General features: G+C 37.8%; 1 protein-coding gene across 1 annotated transcript; it reads left to right on the forward strand.

Moving 5' to 3' along the window:
* Nucleotides 1-14: 14 nt before the first annotated feature.
* On the forward strand, nt 15-14,894 carry LOC111875457 (low-density lipoprotein receptor-related protein 12). The gene is made up of 7 exons (XM_023871720.2): nt 15-157; nt 1,473-1,569; nt 3,307-3,484; nt 6,439-6,671; nt 7,984-8,223; nt 10,325-10,470; nt 11,621-14,894. Exons 2-7 carry the CDS (start codon nt 1,488-1,490, stop codon nt 12,485-12,487), a joined length of 1,746 nt encoding a protein of 581 aa, XP_023727488.1. The 5' UTR covers nt 15-157; nt 1,473-1,487; the 3' UTR covers nt 12,488-14,894.
* The last annotated feature ends 493 nt before the right edge of the window (nt 14,895-15,387 follow it).

A 15,387-nucleotide genomic window follows, 5' to 3' on the forward strand; every position in this document is an offset into this window, starting at 1 on the left:
GTGTACTGGCATTAAGTTGAACGGTACAAGGTTAGGAAGGCGGTAAAGGGAAAGGAGAAGCAGGAAAAAATGGTATTGAATGAGTGAGGTCTGCTACGGTTTTATGACTAATATGTTATGCACAAGAAAATGTCTTGATGTATCAACTTAGTAAAACGTAAGTCATCATTGGAGGAAATATTAAACTTATGTTCTAAACAACTATTACAAATTATCAGAATGATTTGCTCTTTGGAGAAGGATGTGCCAATATTGTATGTCACTTTGGGTATAAGAACACTGAGGGCAGTTCTCTTTAAATAATAACGTCGTTTACATGTGTACAGACAGCCTTGTGTTACTGGTCCTTATTCTTTGTAATTTGTGAAGACTTAACATGATTGTTGGATGAATGTCATAATGATGTTGCTTAAGCATTGACTTAATGTATAATTTGCTGTTATAGCCTGTTTATTACCCATAAAATATAAATGAAAGGGCACGTTTGGCTGTAATTAACTTCGTGATTGGGTAATACGTTAAAATTTTACTGGGTGGTTCAAGATACCCGTTCACCACATGTGAATATGTGTGCAAAAATGAAAACTGATACTCATGAAATGGGATAGAGTTTAGTGATAAGCAGCACAGGCCCCAGTAGTAACGTATAGTATTATGATTTTATACACTGAAAATGATTATGGGCTTTTATATTGTGTGATGAAAGCGTTTGCTATAGAAGTGATGCACAGTATGATAATATGAGAAAGTACAATGCTTTTGGATTGGTCACGCTTTGTGTATACAAGGACATTTATTGTGTGGTGACATGGCACATATTTCTGCAGTTTTGTATACTTGTTATCATTTTACATTTCCTGGTAGAATGCCTACATTATGATGATGATGATGATGATGAAGATGACAACAGCCATTATACATTTTATCTTCATGGCACATTCTTGGAGATTCTCACCATATACTGTGTAATGTTGTTGCATTCCTTAATACATTATAGGTTTTCAAGCCTTTTTAAGTGACAGTGTTTTCATGTTACAGTGTTGCCATATACTTGAACACATATTTTGTGTTTTTCTATAATAATTGTATGATGGTTATATAGGTTGTAGGACTTCTGGACCTATGTGTATAACTTGCCCAGTTGAAACAACTTTATGAAGTAAAAATTAATATTGGGCTTAAAGATGTTTGAACATAGTACAAAAATAAACGAAGATCAATTAGTGATTTCCACAACATGATATCTGCATTAGAATCATGGTCCACATCTATCAGCAAATGAGTTCTCTCCATTTCATATGCTGATATTGAAGATCTTTATGTTGGTCGTAAATACCATGACATTTCTGTAAAGATTTGATACTTAGACACGTGTGGACTTAAACCTTGAAATATATCATGTCATTGATATCACAAAAACTCAAAACTTTAATGTGCATCAGTATTTAATATATTCCATTTTTCTTTTGCAGCATAAACAGTCCCTAATGACTGCACTACCCAAAGACAAACAGTTTCTACCCATTGGAAGTATGGACTGTATTTTGATGATGGCATATCTTTCTTCAGGTAAAATATAAAAACAGTATACGAGGGTCGTACTGAAAGTCATGAGCAACAATTTTTTGTAAAGTAACATGCTTTCTTATTGACAAACCAAATACACCACCTCAATCTACAGACCTTTCTTTATTTTTCCACATAATTGCCACTTCTTTGTACACATTTCTCCCAGCTTTCTGGGAGTTTGAAAATTCCCCTTCTGTAAAATTCCATTCCAGCCATCCGAAGACACTGACACACTGCTTTCTGAATCGCCTCCTTTGTCTCAAAACGTTGTCCACGCAGCTGATCCTTCACAAATCCGAAAAAATGGTAGTTGGAGGGTGCCAGATCAGGGCTATAGGAGAGGTGTGGAAGAACATCCCACCCCATCTTTGCAATTGCTTCCAATGTGAGGCGAGCGGTGTGGGGGCGAGCGTTGTCATGCAGGATGATGATGTTTCGTCCCGGACGTTTATCACACAATGCACGATGGAGCTTGTGCAGCGTCTGGACATAACGAGCAGCATTGATGGTTTGCCCAGGTTCCAGGAATTTGGCCAGAATAAACCCCTCTGCATCTCAGAAGACTGTGCCCATCATCATCTTTGCAGCTGATGGTACTGTCTTTGCCTCCTTTTTTGATGGAGAATGCAAATGGTGCCATTTCATACTCTGCCGTTTCGTTTCAGGCTTGAAATGGTGAAACCAGCTTTTGTCACCTGTCACAATACAGAGCAAAAAATCATCGCCTTCATATTGATATCTCTGCAGCAGTTCTGAGGTGATGGCTTTTCGCTGACCTTTGTGGTCTTTGGTCAATAACTGCGGGACCCAACGAGCACAAACTTTCCTATAGCCCAAGCTTTCAATCATCTCCTGTACTATACTGTGCCCTGTTCCAAGTTTTCAGGCTATTGTGTCCACAGTCACACGCCTGTCATCTTGAATGATCTCATCCACTCTTTCCTTGTTGTGTTTAGTTGAGGCTGTTCGAGGACGACTGCTCCACGAGGCTCATCTTCGATGCTGGTGTTCCCATCTTTAAAATGTTTCATCCATCTTTGAACACTGCTTGCACCCATAAGCACGCTGAAGTCTGGTGAATTTCTGCAGCAGGGATTTCCTCTTTCACAAGAAATTCGATGACAGCATGCTGGCAAAATGACATATCATTGGCCAGTTTGTTAGGAGTGATACTGGTTACGTGATGCAAGCTATTGACGTCACGTGACACTCAAGGTTAACACAACACCTGGTTCCACCTACCACCCTACTCTCTTTCTTCTGCTGTTCCCGGGTTGCATGCAAAAAAAAGTTGCTCATGACTTTCGGTATGACCTATGTATATGTAATCAAACTTAGTACTGTCTTAGGACATAAATGGCGAGCTGAGATAGGTTAGTCTGTATGGCCACAGGCTACGGGTTGGACGGTTGGAGTTCATTGCCAGCAGGAGCAAGATCTTTGTCTCTACTCTGCAGCATCCAGACCAATACTCGGGCCCACCCAGTCTCCTGTCCAGTGGGTACTGGGGAGATCTTGTCCCATGGAGAAAGCAACTGGGGAATGAAGCTGACCACTCACTTTCATCTGGTGCTGAGTACAAGAATGGTGAAGCTGTACCTCCACTCTCCAAAACATCTTCATGGCATAGTGCTTAATTATTTAAGCACAGGAATAGCTTTATCTTTTTTGCCTTAGGACATAAGTTATTTGATTTTGTATCTTGCAGTACATGAAATTTTGTTCTTATCTTTCCAGTATATATTGGCACGGCATTAGCATCAAAATATTCCCATCAATCTGAAATTTGTAATCCAACCGAACTGAATGATCTTAGTGGCATAATAAACAGTCCAAATTATCCAATGGTGTACCCAGATCACACCAGCTGTACATGGATCATAAATGCACCTCCAGAAACTGTAGTAAAAATAAGGTAATTGACATTATGTTTACCTGGCTGACTGTTCTGGTAAAATAAATAATGGCTGAAACTATGAAACAAGTAGTAAGATGTGTACAAGATTCTTCATTGTCTATTTTTGGTAAGAGTTTATTCTGTAATAACTTTAATGTTGAATTTTTAATTTATTATCTTTCTGGCTTGTTATACTGCTTTATTATTTTCATGGATGTTGGGTGATATTTATACATGCATATAATGCCATCCATCTCTTAACATTTACTTTGTTGAGTTTAGTAAAGGTTGGTATGTAAGGACATTATTATTCAGTGTCACATCTGAGTATCTAGCACTTGTCCTGCATCTGAAAGAGCCTAGGTTTAAGTTTTATTTTGGTGACAAGAACTACCAGCTAACTCAGTAATGGCACTGGAATGAGAACAGAAAACTCAGATTCAGCCCAGAACCTAATTGTCAGAACCTGTGTGTATTGTAAAGAATTTTGTTGAAAGCTCTGTGTATGCAATTGCAGCATACACCTTCCATAATTTTAATAAAGCAATTACCTAACTATGTCACTCCATGGAGCTGAGTCTTTCTTGAGAAGCTGCCAGTTGTGCAGCTACTCAAGAATTTCCCAGCACTTTATGGAATCCGAAGGTTAATTACAGTGTCCACAAGTGTTTCTGAGGCCCTTTGTAATATTTTTAATGAACTATTTTTTTTTATGGTAAGGAGTTATTAGCCTCTTGCCCAAGCTGGAGGACCACCCCTTGAGGGCTGTCTGTGACTGCTTTTTCAGTATATTTGCACCCACCCTCCATAGCTGGAGGCCATCTCCCCCATCCATAACCTGAGGACACATCATACTGTGGTGACAAGGGACCCACTGAATATGGTCCATAATTTTAATACATATTTTTATACAAACTACTCTCTTTAGGAGGGGCACGTGGTAGCACTGTGGCCCTGGGGTTCACTCAGCCTCAAACAGAAATGAGTACCAGGAATTAAATAAATAATTTTCCTGGGGAGTAAAGCACGGCTGGCGCATAAGGCTGACAACCTTACCGCCATCTTTGAGCCTTCACGGCCTGTTACAGGGATAGCTTTACTTTTTTTTTACTTACTCTCTTCAGGAAAATTGGTGCGGTTGTTCAGGTTGTTTGTGCAATTCTTAAATACCCTCATATAAATATTTCACCTATTAAATTAAATTTGACTACCATTTTGCTTTGTATGAAGTTTTCAGAGTTTCAGATATATTTAATCATGATATTTGTTTCCAGATCTAAAATATTTTAGAGCTGTGGTTCTCAAGCAAGAATTACCCATGGCTGCCAATGTTTAAAAGTTAGAAACATGTTCTGTGGCCACATAATTTAAAAGTCTTAAAACATATAGCTTTTTACACATAAAACAAATCCTGTGACGTAGATTGTTATTAATTGAGAATTTTAAGCAAGTGTGAGGAGTGTAGCTGCTTACTAGGTGGGCATGTGCTCACTGGACATTATTCCACAGCAAAACAAAGAGCTGCCTGAAGACTTATCTGATATGTTGCAGTTCTTGGTTTCCAAGGAAGATAGAGCACTGACTGCACATTCACAAATTACAGTTGTTGAAAACAATTAAAATTAAAAAGGCCCCATGAGCAAGAAGCTGTAGCAATCTGAATTAGGTACAAGTCACACCAGAAGTCCTCTACCGTAGCACCTCACAAAAAAATGTAGTTCAGATCTTCGTCTCGGTTATCGGCAAATACCTAATATCAGCCCAAGTAAGAGATCTCAGTGACAGAAAAGAAGAAAGGCGTGGTTCAGTTTCTTAGGAAGTTTCCGGATTGTATTTGGTAGATTTTAAAGATAATAAATCCATCTTATTGAAAAAAATTCGTTCCATTAACCTGTCTTTGAGTTCATTGTACTGTTTTTTGAGAAAGTTGATCACTTTTTGCACAACATTACTATGAACGGCCAGAGGTGAGAATGTAACAATTTGATCAAGAGGTGAAAAATTTGTTAAATCTTTTTCTCTTCTGTCTCTTGGAGAACTATATTTGTTACTGTATACCTAAGTGTTTCAGTGATGTTTAATATATCATAGTTTGGCATGGATAATATAGCTGATGATTTACAGCTTTCACTGTTAACAGGTAATTTCTTAAATAGAAAATACAGCAGTATATGGTGTTATGTTTTAACTGTTTGAATAGAATGTTTACTGATTGCAAAGCAGTCAGCACACTGTCATACAATTTTCAGAAGTGCTGGAAACTTGTCAAAACTCAGTCACTGAATTGTATTATAGCTAAAAAGTAGGTTATGTTATTTTTTTGGTCATTGGTGTCACGTGATAAATCAGACCGCTTATTTTAATACACTTCTTGTTTTAAAGGAATCTGTCATCTTCATGATAGATTCAGTATCTTCCACTGTGTCAACTACTGATTCATTTGCAAGAACTTCCTGGTGTGCAAACACTGCAAACAAAAAATATCAAAATCACAGCCGATTTTTAAAAGTGGCAGATGAAGGGTTGCAGCTGTTTAGCACAGACCCACAACACCAGTGTTAAAACTGGTCAGTGACTTTACAGAAGATATGAAGAAAATTTATCTCATGACTGGAAAATGGTTTTGAATGATGACAAAAAGAGCTTACTAGAGATGAAAATAGGTGGAGGGGCTACCTGAGAAGTTACATGTGGCTGCACTTGAGAACTGTACATTGTAGCATTGAGGTGCAGTACATCTATTCCCCCCCCCCTTTTTTTTCACTCTTTGTTGTCCTCAGTAAGAAAAACATTTGCAATACAGTATAAATTGAGCTTATACTGAACATTTAAATGTTTGATGAAAGTGTTCAATGACATGGGATAGACATATGGTATGTTCTTAAATGTCAAGTTCTAACATTTTAACCAGGTTTAGACCTAACATATTCAGTTATTTACACTACTAAGGTGCCTAATGGCTTCATTTTCAGTGTGATAGACTTTGATATTGAAGAAGATGTAAACTGTCGACATCCTCCATGTTGTACCCACACTTGGTTGTCCTTACCACGGAGTGGAGGAGGGGATACAAAACAGTACTGTGGCATGAACCCACCTCCATCAGTTGTTTCAGTGTCCCAAGTCAAGACAAACATTAAGTTCCATACATCAAAGGTTGTCAGAGGAGGAAGAGGATTTCAACTTAATTATACAGTTATATTAGGTATCTCTCTGTTGTAATTTTAATGAACAGTGTTGTTTTAGAAGAGCTTGAAACCTATATTTTTTTCATATTGGATGTTATGATGTGATTTTGAGTATACGCTGCAGAACCTATAATTTTAAGTAATATAAATCCACTCTTCTAAGCTTAAATCCATTCTTGCCATGGAATTGTACTTGAGTATACTCATATTAGCTATGTTTTCAAGCTTCACCATTATTTCTTTGTTTATTCCTTTTTTTACAATGCAGTATCAACTGCCATGGTTAAGAAGCATCAGCCGAGGAATGATTGATTATGAATAAAATGGGAAGGGTGTTGAAGGGGAGCAGCTGTAGTTTATTTTGAGCTACTGCTCCACTTATGGAAAATAAAAGGAGCAGGGTAGCTCACTTGGTATAATGACAGGGTACTTGCTGGACAGCCAGGGTTCAATTCCTGGCAGGGGCAAGAGATTTTTCTCTTTGTAGCATCCAGACTGGCTCTGGAGCTCACTCAACCTTCCCTCCAGTGCTTACCGGGAGCTCCTTTCCATGGGATAAAGTTGCCAGGAAGGTGAAGCTGATCTCTCACCTTCATTTAGTGCTAAGGTCAAGAATACCTTCACTCCTCCATATGTCTTTGTGGTGTGATGTACAATTGATTAAGCTCAGGGACAACTTTGACTTTACCTTATGCAATTTCACCCTCTGCAACATTTTTTTTTTTTTGGAATACATCTGTCACATAAATTGGGAGAGCTTGTGTTTTCAATGATCATAGTTTATATACACTGTACAGTATGTTAGTCTTTATGTGTTCTTATTTTTGATTGATTCAGAAGTGTTCACAACTGGAATCCCATTGACTTAGATACACGATCCAACATGGTGCTATACACTGCATAAAAATGTCTATCCAGTATATGTGTAAAAGGTAAAAAGGTCAAGTTGTCTCTGTGCTTAACTAATTAAGCACTACACCATGAAGGCATATGGGGGAGTAGATGTATAGATCCACACTTTCTTGACCTCAGCACTAACTGGAGGTGAGTGGTCAGCTTCATGCCCCTGCCGCTTTATCCCCAGAGGAAAAAGCCCCCAGTATTCATTGGATATGAGGTTGGGTGGACCCCAGAGCCGGTCTGGACAATGTGGAGGAGAGAAAATTATTGATCCTACCAGGACTCAAACTCTGACCCCTTGGTTGTCCAGCCCGTAGCCAGTTGCTATACAGACTGTTCTGGCTCCACCTACTATATGTGTGCAACATTTAAATATTCTGTGTGATATGTTCAGACTCTACTTAGGAAATAAATATTACATGATTACAGTATCACCATGCTCTGGTCCAGATGAAATTCCATGCATGGATCAAGAGGCACGTTGTTTCAACAATGTGACTGAACGTTGTAATGGAGAAATGAACTGTATGTCAGGTTTAGATGAAAGGGGCTGTAGCAGGTGTCGTCCAGATGAATATGCATGTCGTTCAGGTGAAGGATGCTACAAAGTTCATCAACTCTGTGATGATAAAGCAGATTGCAGTGATTATTCTGATGAAATGACATGTGGTAAGTTTGTAAGATGTCATTTTGTATGTATTGTCAATTAATATCCCTGGTCAGAAACCTGTGATGTAATTTTGAATTGTTTCATTTTTGGTCCGTTACACTATTATACATAAAATCAATACAAAGTCCGTCGAGTGTAACAATGTTTTTTATGTCACTTCTTTCTCACTCTTGCCTTACATGTTTCGGTTTTAGTAAAACCATCTTCAGAGGCACATGGTACTAACAAGAAAACACTGGCGTTGTTTAACTGTACACAGTATATATGCTGTGTGGGCACTGCTACAAATGTCGATGTGTAAAAGCACAACACTAGCTTGGAGTACTGAATGCACGTACAGAATGCACGTTCAACCTTCGCATTCAATCCGAAGTTGCCCTCGCGTTAAAACATCACTATTAAAATATTTAAAAGTTTAAGACTTTTGAAGTAAAATATAAAAATGTTAGGCTGCTTCTTAATTTATCCCGATGTTGGGAGATGTCTTGAGGTTGCATTGGCTTGTAGTTGGATTATTGCTGTGCGTTGTGTGTTGTGTACTGCACTGTGTACACTCGACGGACTTTGTATTGATTTTCTGTGATGTAACTTTACTTCTGGACTATACATTTGCAGTTCGATACAGAGTTAAGCATTTGTTTTTGTAATTTATTACAGAATTAGTAAAGAGCTATCTCAATATTTATGTACTGATAGAAATCAATTTAGGCAGCATACAAAAGAAAACTTCAATGAAATATCAGTATTATTAATATACATAAAGAAACACTCCCTTTAGGCCAAAATTGGTAGGCTGAAAGGAAGTCTGATGAATGTTCAGCCCTGTGTGAATTTGCTAATTAAAATCTTATGTTAGCTTAGTTTTTAATGTGTTACAGTTTGATCCTGAACGTTTTCTTATATTGCTTTATACTTATTATATTGTGATTTTTTCTTTTATGTTTGGGGAAATGTTAGTGCAACTTACACCACTTTCTGTGTGAAAAATTATGTTAAAATAAACATTGTGAACAACATTTTCAGTGTTCTCTAGTGCATGTATGTGTGTTCTATAGTTTTAATTTAGTAATCACCACTTTTTCATAAATCATTCTCATTACTATAATTATGAGTTACTGTGTCTGTTTAAATATCGTACGTGCTTCTACTCCAAACATTTTTTCTTTGAAAGGTGATGTGTATGTTGTACTTCTTCTGAATTGTTTTGTATGGTATCTAAAATTTTTACTACTAGAATTGGCATATCAAATGATAATGTGGTGTGGTGCAGTCTGTAAAAGAGATCCTCATCACAAGCTGTTTTACATCCTTTAATGCTATGACCTTAACTGAGGAGTCCAAAAATGAGGGTCAGAATTAGGAAATCAAATGTCTGGGGAAGAATGTGGTTTTGAAAGTCACAGATACAATGCCTATAACCTTCAATGAAATCGGTGCATTAGTAGTTATGGTAATAAAATTAATAATATGAAGTGTTAAACCATAAAGTGCACTTAATCGACTCACTCACTCATTCATGGAGCTGAGCCCTTCTTGAAAAGCTGCCATTTGTGCAGCTACTCAAGAACTTCCCAGCATTTTATGGAACCCGAAGGTTCATTACTGTGTTCACAAGAGCCCTCCACTGGTCCCTATCCTGAGCCAGATCTTCACTTAGGTCGTTTATCCAAGGAATCCATCCAGGTCTGGGGTGTCTTGCAAATTTTTGTAACAAGCTTATTCTTTACAGTGAGGAGTTCTTAGCCTCACGCCCAACCCCCAACCTGGAGGTCCACCCCTTGTTGGCGCTCCACAACTGCTTATTCAATATATTTGCAGCTTACCTTAATTAAAGATAAAAGAAATTCCATAAAACTATTTTGAAAAACCTAGGATGAAAGCTCTTTGTTATTTAATCCCTTGGAACAGAGTTCTTGAGCAGTTGAGAAATTTCCCACCTTCCATGAAAACTGAAGGTTCATTACAGTGTTCACAGGAACCCACCATTGATCCCTATCTTGAGACAAATCAGTCCTGTCTGCAACATCACCCATCTTGTTTTGGATTAGTTTTATTACTGCTTCCATAATACTGTGATGTCATTTTTGTGCATTATTGCAGAAGAGAGCTGTGATGGTAAAATTGCCTGTGCTAATGGTGATGGTTGTTACACACCTTCAGAACATTGCAATGCAGTACAGAATTGTGGAGATAACTCTGATGAAGCAGACTGCAGTGACAGCAGTGATGAACAAAGTTGTGTTAAGGTGAAAATATGTCAAATTTTGAATTACTGATTACAGTGAAGTCCCCATTTAAAGTTTTCCCGTATGTGACAGATATATCCGAAAAGGTAGGGTGACTGGATTGTTGATTAGGAAAATTTTAATCCTAAGTAAATGAAAATCTTGAACTCAGATTTTTTATATGGTAGAATGATAGAACTGAGCTGGGAGCATAAAAACCTAACCCAAAATGAAGAAATCCTGTAACTCTACAAGTGTTTGCTATATTCTTCTGTGCCATCCTTAAATTCAGAAATACAAGGTACTACACTCACATCAGAATGACTATGAACTGGACATAAACAAGCTGAACAGTGAAGTTCTTCTAAATAACAGACTGGTAACTAATGTTTCATTTTCATCAAAAATTTATATTTATTCGAAAGAAGTATGTGGTCAGCAATTTTTCATTTATCACAATTTATTTGAAGGGCTGCTTGTAAGTACAGATGAAGGAGTTTAACAGATTGAATAGGCATCCATGATAAGTATACACAACATGAACAAATAAATGTGCGTAAGCTCACTACCATCTGTGAGCTGATTGTCTAGAAAATTTGGAGCCTTGACATGTCAACCTTATGGGCCTCCATGGCCTGTTACAGGGCTAGCTTTGCCTTTTAATAATAAATGCAAGTTTAAAAATATTTGTATTGAGACTGTGGATAAGTGGATTTTAAATGACTTCCTAATTTAAGCTGTATTTCTGGAGCCCTAATTTAAATAAATCTTATTTTTATTGTTCTATAGGATTGTTTTTTTATTGTTCTATAGGATTGTTTTTGAACCTATATGTGTTGGTCTAGTTTACTTGGAATACATATATAATGTCAAAATGCCATACAGTATTTTAATTCTGTTTACAACGTCCTGTCTGATAACTGACAGCATATGTGTAATGTACCTAGCCAAAACAAATTTTTACAGGGGTTCATAATAATTGTTTATAGGACTGAAGTAATCTTTTAGAATGGCATGGGTTTGCTGGAATTTCTGTTAGTTCATAAGATTTATGATGGTGGCAATGAATTGCAATAATGGTATTGCAGTTCAGAGCATGTAAGATGGTAAATTACAAAACACTACATAAAGCTCCATGGGTCTTCCATTATAGTGTCTGTTTACTTCACAGCTGTCCATCATCACAGCGGCCATCATAGGTTCACTGATCTGTGGCTTACTGCTGGTCATTGCAGTCGGTTGCATGTGTCGCCTGTACAGCCTTCGCCTGTCTGTATCTAACAGTTATAGGATCCATCATGATGAAGTCAGTCATATTCCTAATGGCCTGAGGTCAGTTCCTCATCCAGATGATTTCTTCCACCGTGAGCCTCCACCTGCTTACACAGTTGCAGTGGGTGAGTGTCAGCAACTACAGTGTGTTGCTCCATCAGGTAACTGTCGGGCATTTACCCTTGCGGCATCAGAACATCACACCCCAAACACACGACACCATCATAGTAGCAGACAATCATCTCGAAGATGTTCAAGTGGGCGGAGAAGATCACAGAGGAATTCAATTGGAAGTGGTGTCTCTCCTACAGAAGCTGATCTAGCATTGCCAGGAGCAGCTAACTCTAGGCAGAGACCATCACATTATTCAGACTTTCCTCCATTGCATAGTTTGATTCATACTCCATCCATTCCCATTGCATCTACCAGGGAAACTTCCTTAGCTGCACAGCAGCGAGAATCCATGATTGTGTCTGGTCGTGGTACAAATGAAAACAAATCTGTATCTACAAGCACAGCACTTAGTATGATATCTAGAGAACAGAGAGATCTTCCTACTTCTGTTGAATTGTATGATACATGCCTGATTGACCTTCAACAAGACTCAGAGGTTAGAGATGGACATTATTCTTCTCCTCTCTTCTCATCTAGTTCAACTTCAATCTCAGAATCTCCGAGTAGAGAGAGTGTCACATCATCAACAAGCCTACTGTCATACCTCTCAAGCAATGATGACACTCAATTGCTTGTGGTGCCACCACAGTAAAAATGTTGAGGGCTTAGAATGAGGTAATTTGAATATTCCACAGCAGCATTAACAAGTCTGTATTACTATTACTAAAGTATTGAAATGTGATATCAAGAAATAGTATTGAAGGTACTCTCCTCCTCATAAGTGTTGTTCTGTTTATTAATTTCCCTTTATCATCTGTTATATTCTGTCACCCTGTATATCATATTTGGTATTTATTATTTTATTGAATATATAAGGTGAATGCAACACATATTGTGAAAGAAAACTACATTACAGCATAACTGACTTTTCCTTCCTGATGGAAGTTATGATATAAAACATACGCTGTTAATGTATACTGATTCCACACTTTGTTCAGTTCATGAACTTGTAAATTATTCACTATAAATATCTGATATATATTAATGAGACTCATAATGTTCTGAATGTAGAATATACTATTATGGCATATGTTAATTAACATATGTTAATTAACCTAGATATTCTTTTTTGTTTCCAGAAATGTAAACTTTTTTTTTTTTGTAATTTGTTAGAATTATACCATTTAATTTTCTCAGTAGCAGGCAATATATATAGAAAAATAGGAGCAATACCTGAAGATATTCACCTAATTTAGTGAAGTTTAAAATGTTTTTCTTATTTAACAATTCACTGAACACTCTTGTGCATGAATATTAATTTAAGCCTACATTTACTACAGCTTCTTGTAAAATCTATACAAAAGAAGTCTGAAGTGAAATTGAGGGAAAATGAGCAGTTAATCATACTGACTAATAAATGAGCCCATGATTTCACATCGCAAACGTACCAACCGACATAAGATCATGTGTACATAAGTTCCATGCATTGTTAAGTACAATATATTTGTAACTGCAGCAAAACAAAGTAAATAATAGGACTGTGGCATATTTTGCTAGGGAATGGCACAACAAACACGTCTCCGCGACAGCGGTGGCATCGCACAATAATGAAGCCACTCCGGGAAGTGGTGTTTTCTGTGGGTCCGTTACAACTGTCATGTCATACTATAACATAGCAACTGCAAGAAAAGGTGTTTTCTGTTGGGTTGGTCCCGAGGACCATTGGGACAAGTCAGTCAGTCATGAGTCTTGAAATGGGGGAGTTAGTCCAGTAGAGTTCAAGTTTGGAGGCAGGCAGTCTGAGACAGTTGTCCCTGGCAGAGAGCCCCGATTGTTGTAAGCAGCTGAGTAGCAACACCCAGTTAGTTGTGAGAGAGATCCCAGTCATTGAGGAGTTGGAAGACATTACCCAGAGTGCAGTGAAGACCATGAGTGGAAACACTAGTCTGTGTGTGATAGTGATTTGTGAAATGTAGTCTTGAGAGTCAGGAGTCTTGAGTCAGCAGAATAGAAGACTGTAACCAGGTAATGTTTAGTTCAGTTGTGAGACAGGCAATATTGAGTGAGGACTGGAGCCATGGAACACAGATGCTTAGGAAGCTATGGCATTGGAAACTGTCACCAGAAAACTGGTTAAGACATAGAAGACTGAGACTTAGTGCATGCTTTGGTGATTTGTTAAGTACGTAGATCTGTGAGACTGTTATAGTTACTTGCATTTCCGAGAGTTCAGAATCCAGTAAACGTGGTTACCAATCTAAACCCCATCTGTAGTCACTCAACACATGACAGTATAATGAATCAGGCATTTCAAAATTGTTAAAAGTTGCTCAGCCAGAAAGCTGTCGTGTATTATTCATATGACTCAACCCTGAAGTTCAGAGCTCTGCAGTTGTTTTAAATGACTAATGTATACAGGTTGTGTGTAGCATTTTTTCGAGTACTAATAACAGTGAGGGTTAATTGTAGCTCACAAGTCATTGCCTTTAATTGCAGTAATAAAGAAGTCACTCTTCATAATTACTTGAGAACTGTCCAAATATCACTATTGCAGTATGAGGCAAAGCATTATATACTGACACATTTGGCACAGCAATTGACAGGAGATTGATCAAAACATAGTGGGGATATGAAAAAATCACATCTATATTGAATTAAAGCTGAATGCTCCAAAATACAGTTTTTAATCTTTTGTAAATCATGTTTCTCTGTTAGAATGAAAATATGTCTGTTGTCATAAGTTAACAGTTTTTATTAGCCCTTTTCTCAGAGGTGATTTCAAGACTGATAAATTGTGAATTACTGGGTTCTTTAATTGTACTTAATTACTCTCACTGGTAGACATTCCTTTATTTCAAGGATCTGTATTGATCCACCATAGAGAATGGTGCAAAAATCAGGACACACTTCATATTTTTCACATAATTTCTTTCATTTCAATTAATACATACTGTTGCCACCACTACTCAGTATCAATAGATTCATCATTTTTTTCTGTGGCGCTACAGCCCCAATTTGGGCCTAGGCCTACCTCCATGAAACTCTCCGATTCACTTCGGTTTACTAGATCTTAAGCATTCGGTAGGACTCCTTGGGCGGGTGATCAGCTCGTTGCAAGGTCTCTACCTGTACACAAACACAGAAAAATGCACATACACAAACATTAAACATCCATGCCTTAGTAGGATTCGAACCCACGATCCCGGCTTCCGAGCGAACAAAGACAGTGGATGCCTTAGACCGCTCGGCTACCGTGACCAGCAGATTCATCATAAAGTAACTACAGTAAAACTTGGTTATAGCAACATCGGTTTCTGCGACACCTTGTCTATTGCGTCAAATATTCAATGGTACGAACTAATTCCTCATAAAGCAACTGTTTTTATACCTTGCTTAGTACAACATGCACAAATGCATCAACCTCGTATGTAACGTCATTTTCATTCCTGAATTTCTCTGATATCGTGGGAAAGTTCGATGTGTCTGCCCACCCTCACTTTCTCTACTTGCTGACGTGACTGTCCTGGAAGAATACGACCGCGGGCTGCAAGA

This window comes from Cryptotermes secundus, unplaced genomic scaffold (assembly GCF_002891405.2).
Source record: "Cryptotermes secundus unplaced genomic scaffold, Csec_1.0 scaffold304, whole genome shotgun sequence".
Lineage (NCBI taxonomy): Eukaryota > Metazoa > Arthropoda > Insecta > Blattodea > Kalotermitidae > Cryptotermes > Cryptotermes secundus.

Excerpts from the sequence above, each read along its gene's own strand:
- LOC111875457 (XM_023871720.2), top strand. The coding sequence starts at position 1,488 with ATGACTGCACTACCCAAAGACAAACAGTTTCTACCCATTGGAAGTATG. Across the intron at positions 6,672-7,983 it reads TAATTATACAGTTATATTAG|TATCACCATGCTCTGGTCCA; the intron begins GTATCTCTCTGT and ends ACATGATTACAG. Across the intron at positions 8,224-10,324 it reads TTCTGATGAAATGACATGTG|AAGAGAGCTGTGATGGTAAA; the intron begins GTAAGTTTGTAA and ends GCATTATTGCAG.